We start from the raw sequence: 20,363 nt of genomic DNA on the forward strand, positions 1-20,363 counted from the left end.
GTTCTCCACCCTGACATACCTCCTCTAAAAATATTTTTAAAATAGTTTTGCCATATGCGGTATTCAGCGCAAAACACATTACCGTGTCCTGCATTTGGCCATTTTTACCGCATTAAGGGGTTCTTTTACTAAGGTGCTGTAGCATTTTTAGGTCACACTAATGATTAGTGTATGCTAAACGCTAAAGATGCCCATAGGAATATATTGTAATTCAAGTTTAATGTCCCAAACACTCATCAGTAGAATACTGTTTGTTGAAAAATAACTTTAGCATTCGTGCTCTAAAGTCAATAGTGGAATTGAGATGAAAAGGGGTATGCACATATTATAGCACTTAACTGGTAGCGATTTTTCACCAATGGAGAACCTCCACCAACATGACCAGGTTTCAGATTCCTTCTTCAGGCCTAGTGGTTAGGGTGGTGGACTTTGGTCCTGGGGAACTGAGGAACTGAGTTTGATTCCCACTTCAGGCACAGGCAGCTCCTTGTGACTCTGGGCAAGTCACTTAACCCTCCATTGCCCCATGTAAGCTGCATTGAGCCTGTCATGAGTGGGAAAGCGCGGGGTACAAATGTAACAAAAAAAAAAGTACATAATGCACAGCACTCCTGCATGGGAAAGAAAATGGTTGCCATTTTCTTTCTTATGCAGGAGTGCTGTGCTATAATATGTGCATACCCTTTTCATCTCATTTCCACTATTGAATTTAGAGCATGAATGCTAAAGATATAACTAAGATTTTAAAAAATTTCTCTTTAAGATAATAACAACAACAAAATATATTAGCGGATCTATGACGATTTGCACCACACCATTATCACAAAGGGACGTAGTTCCCACATGGTGTGTGCTGCAGGATACTCTGATGATCCCCTTTAGAAAAATTCATACAAATGTGAATTAATATTGCAATGGAGCTTTGGATATGATAAACGTTGATTGTGGATAAGTTATTTTTCAACAAAGAGTATTCTACTGATGAGTGTTTGGGACATTAAACTTGAATTACATTGCATTGAGTCCCCACACAATACTACTACTACTATTTAACATTTCTAGAGCGCTACTAGGGTTACGCAGCACTGTACAATAAATCTACTGTCTTATAAATTAGACATAGGACTATATTGGCATCTCTTAATGATTCATGCACGCTTATTTTAGCATGTGCTAAAAACGCTAGCGTACCTTTGTAAAAGGGGCCTAAAGTGCGCATTAGTGCTTAAAGCAGTTTCGTGAAGGGCCCTCCATAGTTTGGAGGGGAGATGAGGGGACAAGGGGGCAATGCCCTCCCAAATCCTGGTGAGTCATGCCCTTATTGGTTCTATTTTTGTTGTGTCAGCTGAAGAGCTGCAGCATCAGTAGAAAAGGTGTGCTGAGGCAGGACAGGGCAGGTCACATAGGTCCTGATCTGACCAAAGTTCTGACCTCCTTTCAGCAGCTGCTATGTCAGTTTCGGCTGGGCTGCCTTGTTCACAAGCACATTTCCAAACGCAAGGGTAGGAACTTTACTGTTTCTTGGGAGATTCTGGAAATACCTGCCCTTGAATTTGGAAATGTGCTCAACAATGAGGCAACCCAGCTGACCCTGACACAGTGACGGTCAACAAAGGAGGAAATTTCCACTGCTGAAAAGAATTACCAACTGAAGGTAGATTAAAGGAAGATGATGCTGAAAAATGCTGGGGGGGGGGGGGGGGGGGTTGCTGATGCTTGAGATATGGATGGGAGAAGGTGATGAAAAAAGGGGGATGATGTTGGGGGCAGGTGGGAGAAGAGGGATTATGCTAGGACTAGGGTCTGAGAGAAAGGTGTGATGCTGGGACTGCAAGAAGGGTGCTTGTGGCTGATGTGGGAACTGGAGCTCAAAGATGTGGTTAGGGGCTTGTATGGGGACTGGAATTGGAAGAAATGGGCTGTGGGCTAACATAGAGGCAGGGGCTGGAAGAAGTGGGCTGAGGCTGACATTGACAGATACTAATGCCTGGGGGTGGGAGGGGGGATGTTAGTTAATACTGGGGCTGGGAGAAGGGGGCTAGGGGCTGATGCTGGCAAATGCTGGAGCTGGGAGAAGGGTGCTGATGCTGACAGATGCTAAGGCTGGGAGAAGGGGGCTGACAAAGCTTCTTGGAGTAGGGGTGGGGATAGGAGAAGAAGCTAATTCTGGGGAAGTGAGAAGAAACAGGAGTGCCTGGAGAGAGGCAGGAAGGAGAAGGAGAGAGGCATTGGTGGTGGGGGGGGGGGGGGGGGGAGAGAATGTGCCTGGAGGAGGGTGGTAGAGTGTGCCAGGAGAGGAGGGAAAATATGGAGAGAGTGCCTAGATAGGGGGGGAGAAGGGGAGGTAAAAAGAGAGACTTGGGGGAGAGGTGGGGAAGAGAAAGAATGCGTTAGGAGGAATGGGAGTGGGGAGAGAATGTATTAGGAGGGTGGGGGTAGAGTGTGTGCTCTGGAGGAGAATGGTGAAATATAGGTTAGAATAAGAGGGAGGTAGGCAGGGAGGAAATAAAGAAGACAGAGGAAAGAAATAGGAGAAGGCAACAGGAAGGAGAAAGGATAGGGGAAGAAGAGCAGAAAGGAGGGGTAGAGGAATAGATGAGGGAGAGGTAAAGGATAAGGAAATGATGAGAGAGTTGGTGAAGGGAGAGTGAGAGGAGAGGAGTAATGTGTGTGTAAGGGGGGGGGGGAGCAAGGGATATGTGAGGGCAGAAAGGGGGAAGAGGATAATAGTAAAAAGAAAAGCACAAGAAAAAGAAAAAACAAAAGAAATGAAATCTAGGAATGGCATAAGCAAAAGGAAGATAACAATTGACCCACTGGGTAGTAGGAGATAGAGAGATATAAGACATATGTCATATCACATTATCACATCACAAAAATGAAGAGGAAATGGTAAGATAATAAAATGGATAAAAAAGAAAACAAAAATTAGATGACAAAGGAATTGTGGATAAAGGAAAGGCTAGAGAAATGAGAATAAAGCTAAATAAAAATAAAATATAAACATAAAGGAAGACAATAGGTTAAGAAATACAAAGGTTTGAGCATAATTTGTGATCCTGCTGCAGCTACAGCTGAACAGGTAGTAAGGTTGAGATGAATGTGAAGAGGATGGGATGACAGAGAGTGACTCTGAATGAGAGAGTGTGTCTACAAGAAGATTGGGAGAGAAAAAGCAAATTTCTGCCAATAGGTGGTGGGAGGGACTTCCCCGCTACCATATGACCTCGTTATCCCTTGCCCCTCACCAAACAAAGGAATCAAACTATGCCTATGCCTGTATTGATTTCACCGAAAAGCCGTGTGGGTACACCGTCACTGCTTCTGAAACAAAATCTAGAGGGAACATTACCCTTTAGCTGTAAATTATTTCTGAAAACACCTGAATGTACTCTAGGAGCAAGAAATTGTTTTAATCATCTGAACATCAAAGGCTTTAATAAATAAAGGTGCAAGGATAAAATCCTTTGGCAAATATAAAGTTGAGCTGCAAAATTCTTGGCATTATGTGCAACTTTCTAAGTAATCCCGTTGATTTATACAATTAATAAATGCTGCTCAATTTGTTAATAATATCCTGTTGAGAAAATGCTTTCATTTTAAATTAAGATTGAAACTCATAAAGAAAGCAGCAATGAATTTAATGTAGTAATATTTCCCATTTCACTGATCTTCCAAAAGATTGTCCAGTTGTGCTAATTAAATCTTGCAGTCAAATAAAAATTAAACCATGACTTCCATGTTTTACATTGTTGGCAATTATTATGCTAAAGACATTTCAAAATTATGAACTTATATTGAGAAAATTAAGTTATTTATTGGATCCATGACCCTTTCTCTGCATTTGAGTTTTGGGATTTTAAGTCTTAAGCTAGTTATGGCTCTTTACCTGAACAGTGAGGTTCAAAAACATAGTAGCATTCCGTGTCTTTTGTAAACTGCAGAGTAAGACATAAAAATGTTGAAATGTTAACATTGCATAAAAATCTAGGTCTGAACTTAATCTCTATCGGACATCTACCCAGATCATGACTTTTCATTAAATCTTTAACCAGGGCTGATTTTATGCATATTGTGACCCCTAAGCTGTAATAATGCAGGGCCAGATTTACATATAAGCTAGTCATGCTACTGCTTAGGGACTCACATTCCAAAGGGCCTCACGTCTCACTGGTGTGGAAATCTATTAAACCTAAAATGTATTTCCTACTTACATCAAGAGAGGTCTCTTAAGTCTCTTGATTTAAGTACATTTTAGGTTTAATAGATTTCCATGACAGTGAGACCTTAGGCCCTTTGGAATGTGAGTCCCTAAGCAGTAGCTTGACTAGCTTATATGTAAATCTGGCCCTGCCTTTAACTGTCACGTGTCAAACTTTCTAGGTTAGCACTCTGGTATAGGAAGCCAGCAATGATTTTCTTTTCCACGGATGTTTGTTTGTTTATTTAGATTTTGCTCACACCTTTTTCAGTAGTAGCTCAAGGTGAGTTACATTCAGGTACACTGGATATTTCTCTGTCCCAGGAGGGCTTACAATCTTAATTTTGTACCTGAGTAAATGGAGGGTTAAGTGACTTGCCCAATATGCTTTGTTTATAGATCTAAGTGTATGCTTTACCACTGGTTTCTAGTTAGGAATTTTCATGGCAACATATGCAGTACAAGTATAAGAAATATTAAAAGATGCAATGGATGTTTCTGCTTTCACCACTTATTCCAAGGTGTTATCAGAAATTCTGAGGCTTTATATGAAAAACATCACAAGCTCAGAAGGTTCTTCTCAGTTGCTTTCAGTTTGGGTAAATTTGAAGGTAATAAATAGACATAAAACAAAGCAAAGAAAAGAAAACAAGATAATACCTATTTTTATTGGAATAACTTAATAACATTTTTATTAGCTTTTGAAAGCAATGCCACCTTCAGATCAGAACTAAGCAAATGACGACATATATGTGAAACATAAAAGCATTCAAATGACAGCCTCATGGGGAAAGGGGGGGGGGGGGGGGGAAGAGAAACAGAGAGAGATGGATAAGTGATAAGGGGGTGACAAAGCAGTACTGAATTTTGTGTCGGAAGGACAAAATGACAGACCCTCAGGCAGCAGGGAAGGACCAATGGTCTACTATAAAGGAACCAAACCCAAAGGTCAGTATAGATGAAATCCAATTTTATTACCCAAGGTCAATTAGATACAATCAGACTCGGCATGGAACCATGTATTGGCAATTCAATGCCTGCTTCAAGAGTAAGGAAGAAGGACCTATGGCGGCAGAGCTGCGTTAACACAATAACCCAGGTCCTGTCACACAGGAGCAAAGGAGAGACCAACTGCAATTGATTTTGTTTTGTCAATTGTAGACTTGGGGGCGCAAGGGGGGTGGTCTGGGGGGGGGTAGGCCTTCCCCAGACCTGGCTTTGTCTCTCGGTGGCCCTGCTGTGAGCCACTGTTGGTTTTATGCAGTTCCCAAGCTGCTTTTCTATGTGATCTCACTTTCCTTCAGAGCTCTCCTACTTGCTCTTCAGCTCCCTTTAGTGTTCAGCCAATGAAAAACCTGTGACTCACTGCTCTGTGGAGCTACTGGTGGCAAATAGCTTCTGATTTAGGGGCCCTTTTACAAAAGCATGTAAGGGCCTACGTGCGTCCAACGTGCACTAAATCACCATTACTGCCCGGCTATCGTGTACCCCAGGTGGTAATTGTGAATTTGGCGCATGCCAAAAACACAGTAATTATGTTCAAAATATTTTCTACCGCATGGCGCTTACTCGGTGGTAAATGTCAGTGGATACGCACTGCATGCCTACTGCCCAGGTAGCATGTGAGACCTTACCCTATGTCAGTGGGTGGCAGTAAGGTCTCAGGCCGCAAATGGACGCGTGCTGTTTTTTTTATTTTGCCTTATTTCCATTTTCTGTCCCTTAAAAAAGGCCCTTTTCCCAGAACACGGCAAAAACTGGCCCAGCGTGTGCCCAAAAGATGCGCTCGCACTGCTGCAGGCCACTTTTTGCTGTGGCTTAGTAAAAGGGGCTCCTTAGTGCAGCTGCATCTAATGCTTAGTAAGGTCATAATCAGCTCCATCATAGTATATTTAATGCAGTTTTCTTAAGTGACGAAAAACAAGTTGATAAATATGTATTGTGAACTTAATAATTTATATAAGAAGAGATTAGCACTGTATATATATGTCTCTATAATTGTTCAGTGATAGTCCTAATAATCCTTCGGCACAATTTTTCTTACAAATAAAAGCAGCCAGTCTGAGAAGCAGAGAAAAATGTTAAAATTAAAGAAAGTAAATCTTAAGTAATTAGGGTGGCTTGGGGGGGGGGGGGGGGTTGCTGAAATGAGCAGCAGTAATAATGCCGGATCCCTCCTCTTCCACTTTACTATTTTGTTTAGAAAAAAAGATGACAGTACTGCCTCAGTGTAATTTCTTTCACTGAGGCAGTACTTTTATCTTTTTTTCTAAACAAAATGATATAGTAAAGTACCATATTCTGATAAGAGCTTTAAATGAGCATTCTGTCTGCCATTCTAGTGTGCAAGGCGTGCTTTGTGCCTGCTGGAGTGTATACTAAGAATTTGGCACCTTGTCCCATTCTTTATTGTCAATCTAACTTTTCCTGTCACATTATGTTGGCAGATGATGCTTCAGCCTTATAATCCTCCATTTAGCTTTTGAGCTCTTTCTTTTGTGTCTTGTGAAACTGAAATGTGCTGGAATTGCAACATGATGTAAGTGGAGCTCATTAAAAAAAAAAATAACTGTTCTGGGTGGTATTCTGAGATCTGTCATAATTTAGAAAGAATCTGATGTCACTTTAATTGGAGTGATGAATTTTCCATTTCTGTGGTATATATGACATACACTAAACAAATTCTAGGTAGCATGAACAACATATATTTTGCTTGTAATTATGCAACAAAAAGCTTTTTCCTGTAGAGAACCTATTTTGTGGAACTCGGAGCAATTGGACCTGAACATTGCGACTGAGCTACCAATATTTATTTATTAAAAATTGTGAGGCTTGTTTTTTTATTTTTTTTTGCATTGCATTTTGATTAAATTGCTACTACTGTATGTTTTATGATGATGATATTGTTCTGATGATTTTAATTTGCTGTGAACCATTTTGGAGCCTGTGGAGAAAGGTGATATACACATTCAGTAAGGGGGGAAGTTACCAACGTGGGCTATTATGTCAGGTTATTTTACTACAAGTTGGGCTATTTTAGCACAGGATCCCATTTTATGCAGTGAGAACCTGTGCTAAAATAACCCAACTTAACAGTAGCCCACGTTAATCACTTCCACCCTAATAAAATAAATTACCCCCTCACTCTGTAACAGGTTGCCTAAACTTAAGTGCCAATGATACGTGTAAGTTATAGAATACTAACACATACATATGTAATTGTAACAGGAATGTAAGTACTAGGTGTATTCAAGTGGAAATACAAAGACAATTTAGAATGTATTTGTGGCCACCCAAATCAAACAGTGAATCAAAGACCAAAACTGTAGTGCACACCCACTCAAAGTGGACTAGATTCTCTTAATCATGCTACTACTGATGTTTACAGTTTTGACCTTCAACATTTGATTTGGGCATACTTATCAAACTCTAGAAGAAGAGTAAAATTGATATCTTATTATTATTATTATTTATTGCATTTGTACCCCACATTTTCCCACCTTTTTGCGGGTTCAGTGTGGCTTACAATACGTTATGAAAACTGGAAGTACATTTTGTTACAGCTCAGTTATGGATTACATTATGAAGCGTTTTGAGAGACAAGTTTTGTAACAAGGAATATAATAATGGAAAAGATCATTGAGACATTGCAAGGAAAGAACGGGAAACTAAAAGGGGCGATACATTGGAGGGGACCCCCGGGAAGCAGGAGGGGCGGTATATAATAACAGGCAAGCATTCGGTATACATTTTCTGTGAGTAAGGTATGAGTGAGGTAAGTTTGCGGGAGATGAGAAGGTGAGGTAGGGGATGGGAATTCAGAGTGGCTGTAGTGATGCATTGTTGAACAGTGAGTGCAGTTTTATGTGTTTTGGTTCTTTCCGTAAATTTCCTCAAAGAGGTGGGTCTTTAGTAGTTTGCGGAAGGTTTTTTGCTCGTGGATCGTTTTCAGGTTGCGTGGCAATGAATTCCAGTACTGCGTGCTCATGTAGGAAAAGGTTGACGCGTGCAGTGTTTTGTATTTCAAGCCCTTGCAATTAGGAAAGTGGAGGTTGAGGAAAGTTCGGGATGATCTTTTGGCGTTTCTTGGTGGTAAGTCTATTAAATCCGACATGTAGGCTGGGGCTTCACCGTGAATGATGTTATGGACTAATGTGCATACTTTAAAGGTAATGCGTTCTTTAAGTGGGAGCCAGTGTAGCTTCTCTCAGAAGATTACTGGAAAATTGCTAGGTTAAAAAGGCTGTAAATAATTCAGACTTGATTGATATAATTTTTAAATAATCTGAGACAGTTTAGAATAATCTAAACAAACCAGAGTAGACCAGGAGTTCAATAGAATCTTTATTAGAATAGACCCGACGTGGCCACGTTTTACCAAATATGCTGCATCAGGGGTTTACTAAACACTAACAAAGGGGTAAAGCAAATCCTCCCCTAGCTAGTAATTGCACATCCAAAAGTGCAAACGGCAGCTCCTGAAAGGCAAAAAATATGGGAGCAGAGCCACAGCTTCTCACCTCACTTTCAGAATTAAACAGTGCCCTGAGAAAGGCAGGGATAAATCAAACTCGGGTATACATTTAAAGTATCACATACCATGTAAAATGAGTTTATCTTGTTGAGCAGACTGGATGAACCGTTCAGGTCTTTATCTGCCATCATTTAGTATGTTACTATGATCTACTGTGTTAGTATGTGAATGCTATCCTAAGTTTCTGTTAGGGTTGTACCAAATATCTGTATTTGATTTGTCCTCAAATAATGCCCCAAATACTTTATTCATATTCAGATGAATAGTGATTTTAAATTTGAATAAGCCGGGGCTGTACTGTGTTATATCCTACTGAAATAACACTTGATCTCATGTTTCTTCTTTTATTATTTGTTATGTTAAAGCTCAGTGCCCATTATTTATTTTTTTATTTTGTTGGATTTTGCTCATACCTTTTTCAGTAGTAACTCAAAGTGAGTTATATATAGGTACACTGGGTGTTTCCCTGTCCCCAGAGGGCTCACAATCTAATTTTGTACCTGAGGCAATGGAGGGTTAAGTGACTTGCCGAAGATCACAAGGAGCAGCAGTGGGATTTGAACCGGCCACCTCTGGATGTCAAGACCAGTGCTCTAACTACTAGGCCACTCCTCCACTCCATTGTATTCAGTATTCGCATTCAGCTCTACTTTCTATAGCAGGATAAATGTCCTCATATTAACTCTACAGAAGCTTAAAAACGTTCAAAAGGGTAGCTGTGTTAGTCTGACAAAATGGATTCTAGTCCTCAAAATCTTGTGTCCCAATAAATTGGTTAGTCTGTAAGGTGCTACCTGCTTTTACAGAAGCTTAAGCTCTCTAAAGATAATGGAAGGGCTAACTTCCAAGACTTTTGTATCTATCACTAAGCCTTCATTCTAAAACAGAGCAGCATGTGATCGGAAGCCTCAAAAAAAAAAAAAAGCTCCTTGGCTCTTAATAGAACAGAATGTGGTAATGCCTTTACCATTAGCATGCATTCCTGGGGCCAGTCTACCACAAGCCTATTCAAGCTTCATCCTTTGCTTTACCCCACCAAGCGTTTGCTGTGTTAGAATAGAAGATCTCATTCTAAACTCCTTCTTCTGTAGTATAGTCCACTTGTTCTCATTAACATGTCTGTATACTGGTCTGAATGGGCCTGGATAACTAGGCTGTAACATTCTTAAAGAGTTCAGCCAAGCCGAAAAGAAGTTCCACCTTCCTGCCAGCATCCCCCCAATTAAGTTTTACTTCCCTGAAGATGTCCCCTTTCTCCTATAGGCCCTCCCAAGCCTACTGTGCACAATTTCTGGGGACTAGTGGGTTCAGGCAGGAATGATCCCCTGCCTGCCATTTTTGATGGACACTTCCACTGTTAATCTAATATTTTACTTGAAGTATATTGCTTTCATGTTGCCTTTTGGTATTCATTTGAATACCAGACATTTTCTTAATCTAACTTTTCCTGGTCCAAAAGTTTAATAGATATTTTCAAGTATGTGACCATTTACATGACTCAGACATTTTGTAGAGTAGAAGCTCATGTTTGAGGAGATGTGAGAGATAATTATAGATATGTATGTCTAAATTATGGATACAATTAAGCATTAATTATGTAATTATTTTAATTACAGTTTGACACATCTAATGTATAGTATTTCGTTTTCTAAATTTTGTTTTGAAAGTTTTGGCACATTTGTTTACAGTATACTGAACAGTTCACTGCAGTAGAAGTATAGGAGATGATTTGTTGATAGTACCTTGGGATAAGTAATAAAAGTGGAAATATTAACACATTTATTATAAAGCTGTGTATGAAACACAAAGCACAAGTTCAAGTGGTTCTGTAAATTTGTTTTTGTTTGAGGTAAACGGGGAAAAATTTACAGATATTGTTCACCATGGCCTACAGAGGCAGAAATTAATTTTGGCGAATCTCAAACTTGTTTATATATATATACAGTGGGGGAAATAAGTATTTGATCCCTTGCTGATTTTGTAAGTTTGCCCACTGACAAAGACATGAGCAGCCCATAATTGAAGGGTAGGTTATTGGTAACAGTGAGAGATAGCACATCACAAATTAAATCCGGAAAATCACATTGTGGAAAGTATATGAATTTATTTGCATTCTGCAGAGGGAAATAAGTATTTAATCCCTCTGGCAAACAAGACCTAATACTTGGTGGCAAAACCCTTGTTGGCAAGCACAGCGGTCAGACGTCTTCTGTAGTTGATGATGAGGTTTGCACACATGTCAGGAGGAATTTTGGTCCACTCCTCTTTGCAGATCATCTCTAAATCATTAAGAGTTCTGGGCTGTCGCTTGGCAACTCGCAGCTTCAGCTCCCTCCATAAGTTTTCAATGGGATTAAGGTCTGGTGACTGGCTAGGCCACTCCATGACCCTAATGTGCTTCTTCCTGAGCCACTCCTTTGTTGCCTTGGCTGTATGTTTTGGGTCATTGTCGTGCTGGAAGACCCAGCCACGACCCATTTTTAAGGCCCTGGCGGAGGGAAGGAGGTTGTCACTCAGAATTGTACGGTACATGGCCCCATCCATTCTCCCATTGATGCGGTGAAGTAGTCCTGTGCCCTTAGCAGAGAAACACCCCCAAAACATAACATTTCCACCTCCATGCTTGACAGTGGGGACGGTGTTCTTTGGGTCATAGGCAGCATTTCTCTTCCTCCAAACACGGCGAGTTGAGTTCATGCCAAAGAGCTCAATTTTTGTCTCATCTGACCACAGCACCTTCTCCCAATCACTCTCGGCATCATCCAGGTGTTCACTGGCAAACTTCAGACGGGCCGTCACATGTGCCTTCCGGAGCAGGGGGACCTTGCGGGCACTGCAGGATTGCAATCCGTTATGTCGTAATGTGTTACCAATGGTTTTTGTGGTGACAGTGGTCCCAGCTGCCTTGAGATCATTGACAAGTTCCCCCCTTGTAGTTGTAGGCTGATTTCTAACCTTCCTCATGATCAAGGATACCCCACGAGGTGAGATTTTGCGTGGAGCCCCAGATCTTTGTCGATTGACAGTCATTTTGTACTTCTTCCATTTTCTTACTATGGCACCAACAGTTGTCTCCTTCTCGCCCAGCGTCTTACTGATGGTTTTGTAGCCCATTCCAGCCTTGTGCAGGTGTATGATCTTGTCCCTGACATCCTTAGACAGCTCCTTGCTCTTGGCCATTTTGTAGAGGTTAGAGTCTGACTGATTCACTGAGTCTGTGGACAGGTGTCTTTCATACAGGTGACCATTGCCGACAGCTGTCTGTCATGCAGGTAACGAGTTGATTTGGAGCATCTACCTGGTCTGTAGGGGCCAGATCTCTTACTGGTTGGTGGGGGATCAAATACTTATTTCCCTCTGCAGAATGCAAATAAATTCATATACTTTCCACAATGTGATTTTCCGGATTTAATTTGTGATGTGCTATCTCTCACTGTTACCAATAACCTACCCTTCAATTATGGGCTGCTCATGTCTTTGTCAGTGGGCAAACTTACAAAATCAGCAAGGGATCAAATACTTATTTCCCCCACTGTATATATATATATATATATATATATATATATATATATATATATATATATATGTGTGTGTGTGTGTGTGTATGTTTTTTTAATGAGTCAAAGAAATGAAGCTGTTGAATTCAGAAAGGTTTTTCAAGTGGACATTTTTTTACAGCGTATACAGTGATAATATAGTGAGACAGCAGTGTAAGCCATATGCTAAGCCGACTCAATTTCTCAACCTTGGAATTGTGTGAGTTCTCTTGGTTCTGAGCACTCCTGTTTACAAAGCCTTCTGAGTTTTTTAAATATGATATAACTATATAAACAATTTGTTTATATAATTTTCAGAGTGTCTTTGAATCTGAGCTCACATGGGACTTTAACTTAAAAAAAAATTACATAAGCGTTGTCATACTGGGACAAACCTAAAGTCCTTCACGCCCAGTATCCTGTTTCCAACAGTGGTCAATCCAGCTCACAAGTAACCGGCAAGATCCCAGAACAGTAAAACAGATTTTATGCTGCTTATTCTAGAAATAATCAGTGGATTTTCCAAGGTCCACCTTGATAGTGGCTTATGAACTTTTCTTTTAGGAAAGTATCCAAACCTTTCTTAAACCCTGCTAAGCTAACTGCTTTTACAACATTCTCTGGTAACGAATTCCAGAGCTTAATTACGCTTTGAGTGGAGAAATATTTTTGTTTTAAATTTACTACTTAGTAGTTTCATTGCGTGCCCCCTAGTCCTAGTATTTTTGGTAAGAATAAATAGGCGATTCACATCTACCTACTCCACTCAGTATTTTATAGACCTCTAATATATCTCCCCTCAGCTGTCTCTTCTCCAAGCTGAAGAGCCCTAGCCACTTTAGCCTTTCCTCATAGGGAGGCATCCCATCCCCTTTATCATTTTCGTCTCCCTTCTCTGTACCTTTTCTATTTCTGCTATATCTCTTTTTGGGATGGCACACTGAGCTGAGGGGTTCAATGTATCATCTTTTTTCTGGGCGGTGACTCCTAGTATGGAACCTTGCATTATGTAGCTATAGTTCGGGTTCCTCTTTCCCACATGTATCACTTTGCACATACTCACATTAAACGTCTTCTGCCATTTGGAATCCCAGTCTTGTAAGGTCCTCTTGTAATTTTTCACAGTCGTCTTGCGATTTAACAACTTTGAATAACTTTGTGTCATCAGCAAATTTAATTACCTCACTAGTTACTCCCATCTCTAGATCATTTATGAATATGTTAAAAAGCAGCAGTCCCCCCAGCACAGACCCCTCGGGAACCCCACTAACTACCCTTTTTCATTGAGAATACTGACCATTTAACCCTACTCTCTGTTTTCTATCTTTTAACCAGTTTTTAATCCAGAATAGAAAACTACCTACTATCCAATGACTCTCCAATTTCCTCATGAATTTTTTATGAGTTACTTTTGAAAATCCAGATTCACAATATTGACTCCAAAGAAATATAGTAGATTGCTGAGGCAAGATTTCCCTTGACTAAATCCATGTTGGCTTTGATTAATCCATGCTTATGTATATGTTCCATCATTTTCTGCTTTATAATAGTGTCTACCATTTTGCCCAGCACTGACAGCAGAGAAAGAATAGTGATGTGTGTTCATTGTGTGCAAATGCTGTTCCATACACCAGGTCTTGGGTTAGAAGTGATCAGATTTGGGATAGTTTGATTATGTTAACCTGAAAAATGCACGATTGCATTGCCTTTTAAACATCATATTTGAATTAAGTGCTAGTGTTCTTGACATATGTATTCTTGTATTTAAAGAGCAGTTAATATTAATGATCACCTTTCATATATTTAGCACTTTTGTGGTCAAAAATGGCAATATATCTATTTTCATCTGATTGATAGTATAATGAAAGTAGAAGAATTTAGTATTTTTTTTAATTATTAGTTGACAAAATGTCATGAAGGTAGAATGTTATTTGATGTGTGCTGAAGCGTATATTTTTGTTCTGCTATCTTGAAGAACAACTTCAACAAGTGTGAATTGGATATCCTGTAAAAAGTGGTCAGTTTCCTTCAGACTATAATGAACAGTTCTTTCTTAGCAACTGAGTTCTTCCACAGTCAAATAAAATGACTGGATTCAAATCTTCAGAGGTGGTACCTCTATCCTGTACAAGAGAGCTTGCATACCAGAAAAGGCTGGTTTGGGTTGTTCTAGTACTTACATTTAATATTTTTTTAGCATTGAATCCTTTTCCATATGGGGAATATGCAACAACTTTTTTTTAAGTTTAAAATTTTTATTTTCACAAACATAGGCCAGAGGTAAGAGGATGCCCTCATCTTTTCCTGGCATTCATGATTTTGACTGTGGGCTCCTGGGCCACGTATTAAAGTGGCCGATAACTGAACAAATGTAGTGGTAGCCAGAGTGCACCCCTAAGCTGAAACTCCCTCTTGTGCCCCCCAAATCAAGACCACCCTCCATAGTACACCCCACAACCAGAAAAGCCTCCCTCTAGCAGTAAATATCCCCCTCATGCAGAAGTTTTTCTTTCCCCAGTATAAGACCCCATCCAAGGCCCCTTGGCTTATCTTTGTAAAGTCTCTGGTAAATACTGGTCTGGGCAGGAGCAATCCCTAGTCACTCCTTCCCTTACTTATGTCATCCAAACTGGCTCCTACGACCTCTAGCTGTAGTCATGCGGGGCTACCATTAAGGATCATGTTTCCATATAAACCCTTGTATGAAAAGGGACCCGTAGTTATAGTACCGCAAGTCTACCATTCTGGGTCAGTAGTGACATTCTGGATGATGGCACTAGCAAGGACAGGAGTGACTGGGTGGGTACATGTGATCTGAACTGGCTACTGTCAGAGACTAGATGCTGGGCTCAGTGGACCTTGGCTTAACAAAGCTTGGCTCTTATGTTATTAAATGATACAAGTAGTGCAGGTAAATGATAGTTGGAATGCATCAGAGCTATTGCAAGTTAAAATACTAAAAGTTCAGGTAATTTACTAGATGTGATGTTCACTTTAAGCAGCTGGTGATAATGACTGATATGTTTCAATATAAGTAGTGTAGTTCATTATTCAGTTTTCACTGTAAAGAAGCGGACAGGCATGGTAAAACTGAAATTAATAGAAGCTGTCATGGCTTTGCTGCACATATCCACACATTTTCAGCTGATGATTCTGCAGTATGTTCCATTGACTTCACTAGTTAACAGGATTGCTCAATCAACTGAACCAAGTAAGAGCTTGTAAAATAAACTACAGTAAAATGAAAAGTAGATTTCATGTAATTCATCTTGAATTATATACTCCTAGTAGTGTGAGTACATGGCAAGTTTAAAAAAGTGTAGGTCAAGAGATTTTTAATGAAAAATCAAGAGCCTTCAGTATTCCATTTAGGGTCAGCTTTAAACTCTGTTAACATCCAGTTCGAGGTACGCATTGTCCTTTATTTAAATTGTTTTAGATCAGTGGTTCTCAAATCTGTCCTGGGGGATCACCAGCCATTCAGGTTTTCAGGATATCCCTAATCAATATACATGAGAGAGATGTGCATATAATAGAAACAGTAGTCAAGCCAGACTCTCTCATGTATATTCATTAGGGATATCCTGAAAACCTGACTGGTTGGTGGTCCCCCTTGACAGATTTGAGAACCACTATTGTAGAATATTATTTGTAAAAGGCCTAATGGCAGTAAGTCTTAAATGTGATACTACTGATTTGAATGTATTCTAGCTTACATTTTCCTAGTGTACTAAACCAGTCATACAGTACACAAGTCAGTACTTATTTTCAGTCATACAAGTTTGTGAAAATTGAACAGCAGTTTTTTTTTCTTGTGATGTCACACTAAAGTTAACAGTCACAATAGCAGATTGATAATGTCATGAGAAGACACAAATTAAGTTTTGCTTGTTATTTTTAATGTTCCACAATATGGAGTTGTACTAAATCAAAATAGGCCCAAGGTCAAGTGTTATCCTGCCCTTCACTCTGATTTGATCAAGTTATTTTTGTGCTCCTGGGCTTGAGTTTAGATTGTAAACTGTTTTTGAGAAGGTCCTTGTTCTGTGAATCATCAAATGATCTTTAACATCGCTATATATTGCTTAGAAGTGGAGGAATAAGGCTATGGCCCTTATTCTAGAAGTATCCCCATTTATACATAGCATAGATTGGCATATACATGTAAAAGCCATTTTAGAAAAAGTGCTATTTACACATTGTGATGCTCACCACGTTTATATTGCCAGGAAGCTTGGTAGAGGAATGGGAATAGCCAGGGCTGGCCTACCATATTGACATAGATGTACCATCATAGAAGGGGGAAAAATATAGATGTCAGCATTTATGTATGCCCCTGGTATGCACAAATGCCTTCTTTAATGCTCAGCTTCCAATGCCAAGGTCCAGCTCACCAATCACCCCTCTCCCACAGATAACAATGAAAAGCTAATAAAATATAAAAAAATATATATTAAAATTATATTGAAAATATATCGTATATAAAAGTGGGCAACATAATTATGGGCAATATTCATAAAGAAATGAATCACCAAATTAATGAGGGCTAAATAATATACGCATATATACATATATGAATATAAACAGCGTCCAGTAAAATGATCTTAATATGGGGGGCACACAGCAACACAAATGAATGATAACCCAGATCAATAGGAACGTCAAGCATAAAGAAAGACATACAGCTTCAGATTAATTTTTTCATATAAAGAAGATCATTTATAAAAATGAGCAATATAACCATGGACAGTATTCATAAACAAACACATAAATGACCAAATTAATAAGGGCTGAGGGTGTATATACATGCAAATTTGAAATAATATGGTTATCTATATACACATATATAAATATAGACAGCGTCCAATAAAACGATCTTAATATGGGGGCACACGGTGACTCAAGTGAACGATGTCAATTATAAAAAAGACATACAGCGTCAGGTTAATGCAATCACAAATATAACTAAAAATTTCAATCACATATATAAAAAAAATTTGTATTAAATATTTCCACATACAAAAGATAATCATGTGTAGTAAGAGTTTAATTAGAACGTTCACACTTTTAAACATAGCCTAAAGTAATTCGTGATAAATAGATCCAGCACACTATTTTAAATGATAATAGGGAGAAATGATAAAAATAATGACAAACGAGTGCTGGTGTAAAACAGTCTTACCCAAGTATGGAGTCAGGGTGGGGAGCTCCGTGGGAGCAGATGTCAGGTTTGATTTGTAATACCTATAGAAAGGCAGAAAGATAAACAACTCAAAAACCCATGGAGAGTTGAAAAAATATTCAGTGGCTTAGGAAAAAATGAAGAAATGATGGCAGAGACGACATAATCATAAGTAGTACTAAAAGAAACATCAGTAGTAACATTGTGCATTATTCGATGGTTAGAATGAAACCAGAGGATAGAAATTGAAACATAATTCTAGACGTGAGTTCACATGGGTATAGCAACACTGTTGCTTTGTTCCTGTTGTGATACTAATGATCCTATGTTTCCAGTGCCATTGTTTTAAGTTTAAAAATGACATTTTTCCTTGATGCTATGTCTCCAATATTAAGAATACATTGTAATACAAATAAGCGCACGTTACCAACATAATGGAACATGTCTAGCATACTTTAATGTAATGACCGTAAAGCACAAATGATCCCTTATACAATAAAAATACGGGGGTGTATCTCCCAAGACTTAAGTACAGACTATTGCAACGGAATCTATGCGGGGTGCAAAGAACAACTCATAAAGAAACTCCAGACTGCCCAAAACACAGCAGCCAGGCTGATATATAGTAAAACCCGATTCAAAAGGGCCAAACCCCTCCGAGAAAAGTTGCATTGGCTCCCAATCAAAGAACGGATCATCTTCAAAATCTGTACTCTGGTCCACAAAATTATATATGGCGTAGTCCCAGGATACATGATAGAGCTTATAGATCTACCATGAAGAAACAGTATCGGATCATCACGATCCTACCTAAACCTACATTACCCAAATTGCAAAGGACTTATATACAAAACAACCTACGCATCCGGCTTCTCCTACAATCCATGACCACCTGAACTTCAGGAAATCACTAAAAACCAAACTTTTCAAAAAGGCCTACCCCAGTGATCCAACAGAAACCCCTTCATCCAGCATGACCAATGATTGTACTGGACAATATACAATCTTCATTCTATCGACCCTTACAACTACCTCATTCAATCACTATATAACCTTGTATTTGTTATCAACCGACTTGGCGAACGCCTTTGATGGTACTATGTAAGCCACATTGAGCCTGCAAATAGGTGGGAAAATGTGGGGTACAAATGTAATAAATAAATTATGAACATATACTTTTAATCGTCCATACATGTGGTTATTTATTTATTTATTTATTTGCAGCATTTGTATCCCACATTTTCCCACACACAAGCAGGCTCAATGTGGCTTACAAGTCAATAAGAAATAGGGTCAGGTAAGGGAGGGGTACTTGTGTAAAATAAGGAATAAAATGGTCATTTGAGGCAATATAGATTTAAGCACTATGGTGTCAACTAAACATATTCTATATACTGTGCCTGAATTTTGTAGAATATGCTTAATTCCACATGGATTTTTTTTGGGCAGCATATATAGAATCTCCTCTAATATACTTTCAAACTTATTTTACTAAAATAAAATAATGTCTTAAAACCAGTTGGGCATACAAATGCTGGACGTTAAAAGGTAGATCACAGACCATGATCAAAGAGCTGGATTGTAATATGTCACAAAATAACCTGTTGGTAAGTAGTACATGTAGTGACTTTTAGTTTTCAAATCTGGTTCTGGCAATACCTGATTTGATGAGGTCATGTAATTTAGGATATTGTAACCCTTTGTGATACTTGCAGCCAAATATATGGTAATTCCTAAACAATTATAGTATTATTTGAATCTTTTATTATCTTTTGAGTAATGTTTGTATTTATATGATTTTTGTTTAATGGTTGAAAGCTTTATTTTATTTTAATTGATTGTGAACTTAACTACTTAACATACAAAAGCCAGTGTCTGTAGCATCATGAATGATGTTCTATTTATATATCTGTAACAGAAAAGAATAAATAAAATTACTTTATAGTGGCAGCTTAACTCATTTCTTTTCCTATCTGTTGTATGATAGGTGTACGTCAGGATTAAAGATGATGAATGGAACGTCTATCGGAGATATACAGAGTTCCGATGTTTACATCAGAAGTTACTAAGCAAATTTCCTCAAGTGAGGACATTCAACTTCCCACCAAAAAAAGCCATTGGAAACAAGGTACCAAAAGCGATTCAGATTATGTACCATAGGTATCAAGAAAGGAGACTTAGAATTTTGTAAACATTAATCAATATAAAATAGCATGTGAAGTCTTATAAGCCCACACAAAAATATTCTGGTTCATGAATATGAATGAAAACACTTAATATTGTAGCTGACAAAAATTACTACTGACTATTTTGAAATGTCTGCAAACAGAGTGCAGTGAGGCTAGTATTCTGAAGATTGTCTGGCTTATTTTGGGTGTTAGCTTGACAAATCTTCAGGATTTAAATTACCCCTTATTCCACAGTAAAGCTTGTTGGACAAAGTGTTGCCTGCACACATTTTACCCACATAGAACACTAAATGACAGCAGATAAAGACCTGCATGGTCTATCCAGTCTGCCCAACAAGGTGGCCAGAGCTACACTCGCTGCTTTGCCTGCCCAGAGGCATGATTTGGAGGCATTATCTGGTTAGTAACATTCAGCACTGTTTAGCTAAAATTATGCATGTAAATCTTCTCAGGAAGGTAAGCTGGACTCCTAAAGTTACCTAGATAACGTTTTTCAGATATATTCATTGCAGTGTTCCCTCTAAGCTGTGTGGGAGTCCTCTAACTGTATTGTTGCCAGTGGGGGGGGGGGGGGGGGGGGGGTGTGGTGCTTCAATATTGTGTTTTCAATCACCAGGGACAGGCAGGTCCTCTGGAGTCCTGCAAGACTTGCCTGTCCCTCACGATTGAAAATGTGATACTGAAATAGCACCCCCACTGGCAGGAACAGGGCCGGTCTTAG

The 20,363-nt window shown here is 39.1% G+C and overlaps 1 protein-coding gene across 1 annotated transcript in view; it reads left to right on the forward strand.

Annotated features, from left to right (window-relative positions):
- Positions 1–20,363, forward strand: part of SNX29 (sorting nexin 29) — a 463,865-nt gene that overhangs the window by 356,555 nt on the left and 86,947 nt on the right. The window contains 1 exon segment of the mRNA XM_030211952.1: positions 19,441–19,581. Within this exon segment, the coding sequence (XP_030067812.1) occupies positions 19,441–19,581 (141 nt within the window).

This window comes from Microcaecilia unicolor, chromosome 8 (assembly GCF_901765095.1).
Source record: "Microcaecilia unicolor chromosome 8, aMicUni1.1, whole genome shotgun sequence".
NCBI classification, from domain to species: domain Eukaryota; kingdom Metazoa; phylum Chordata; class Amphibia; order Gymnophiona; family Siphonopidae; genus Microcaecilia; species Microcaecilia unicolor.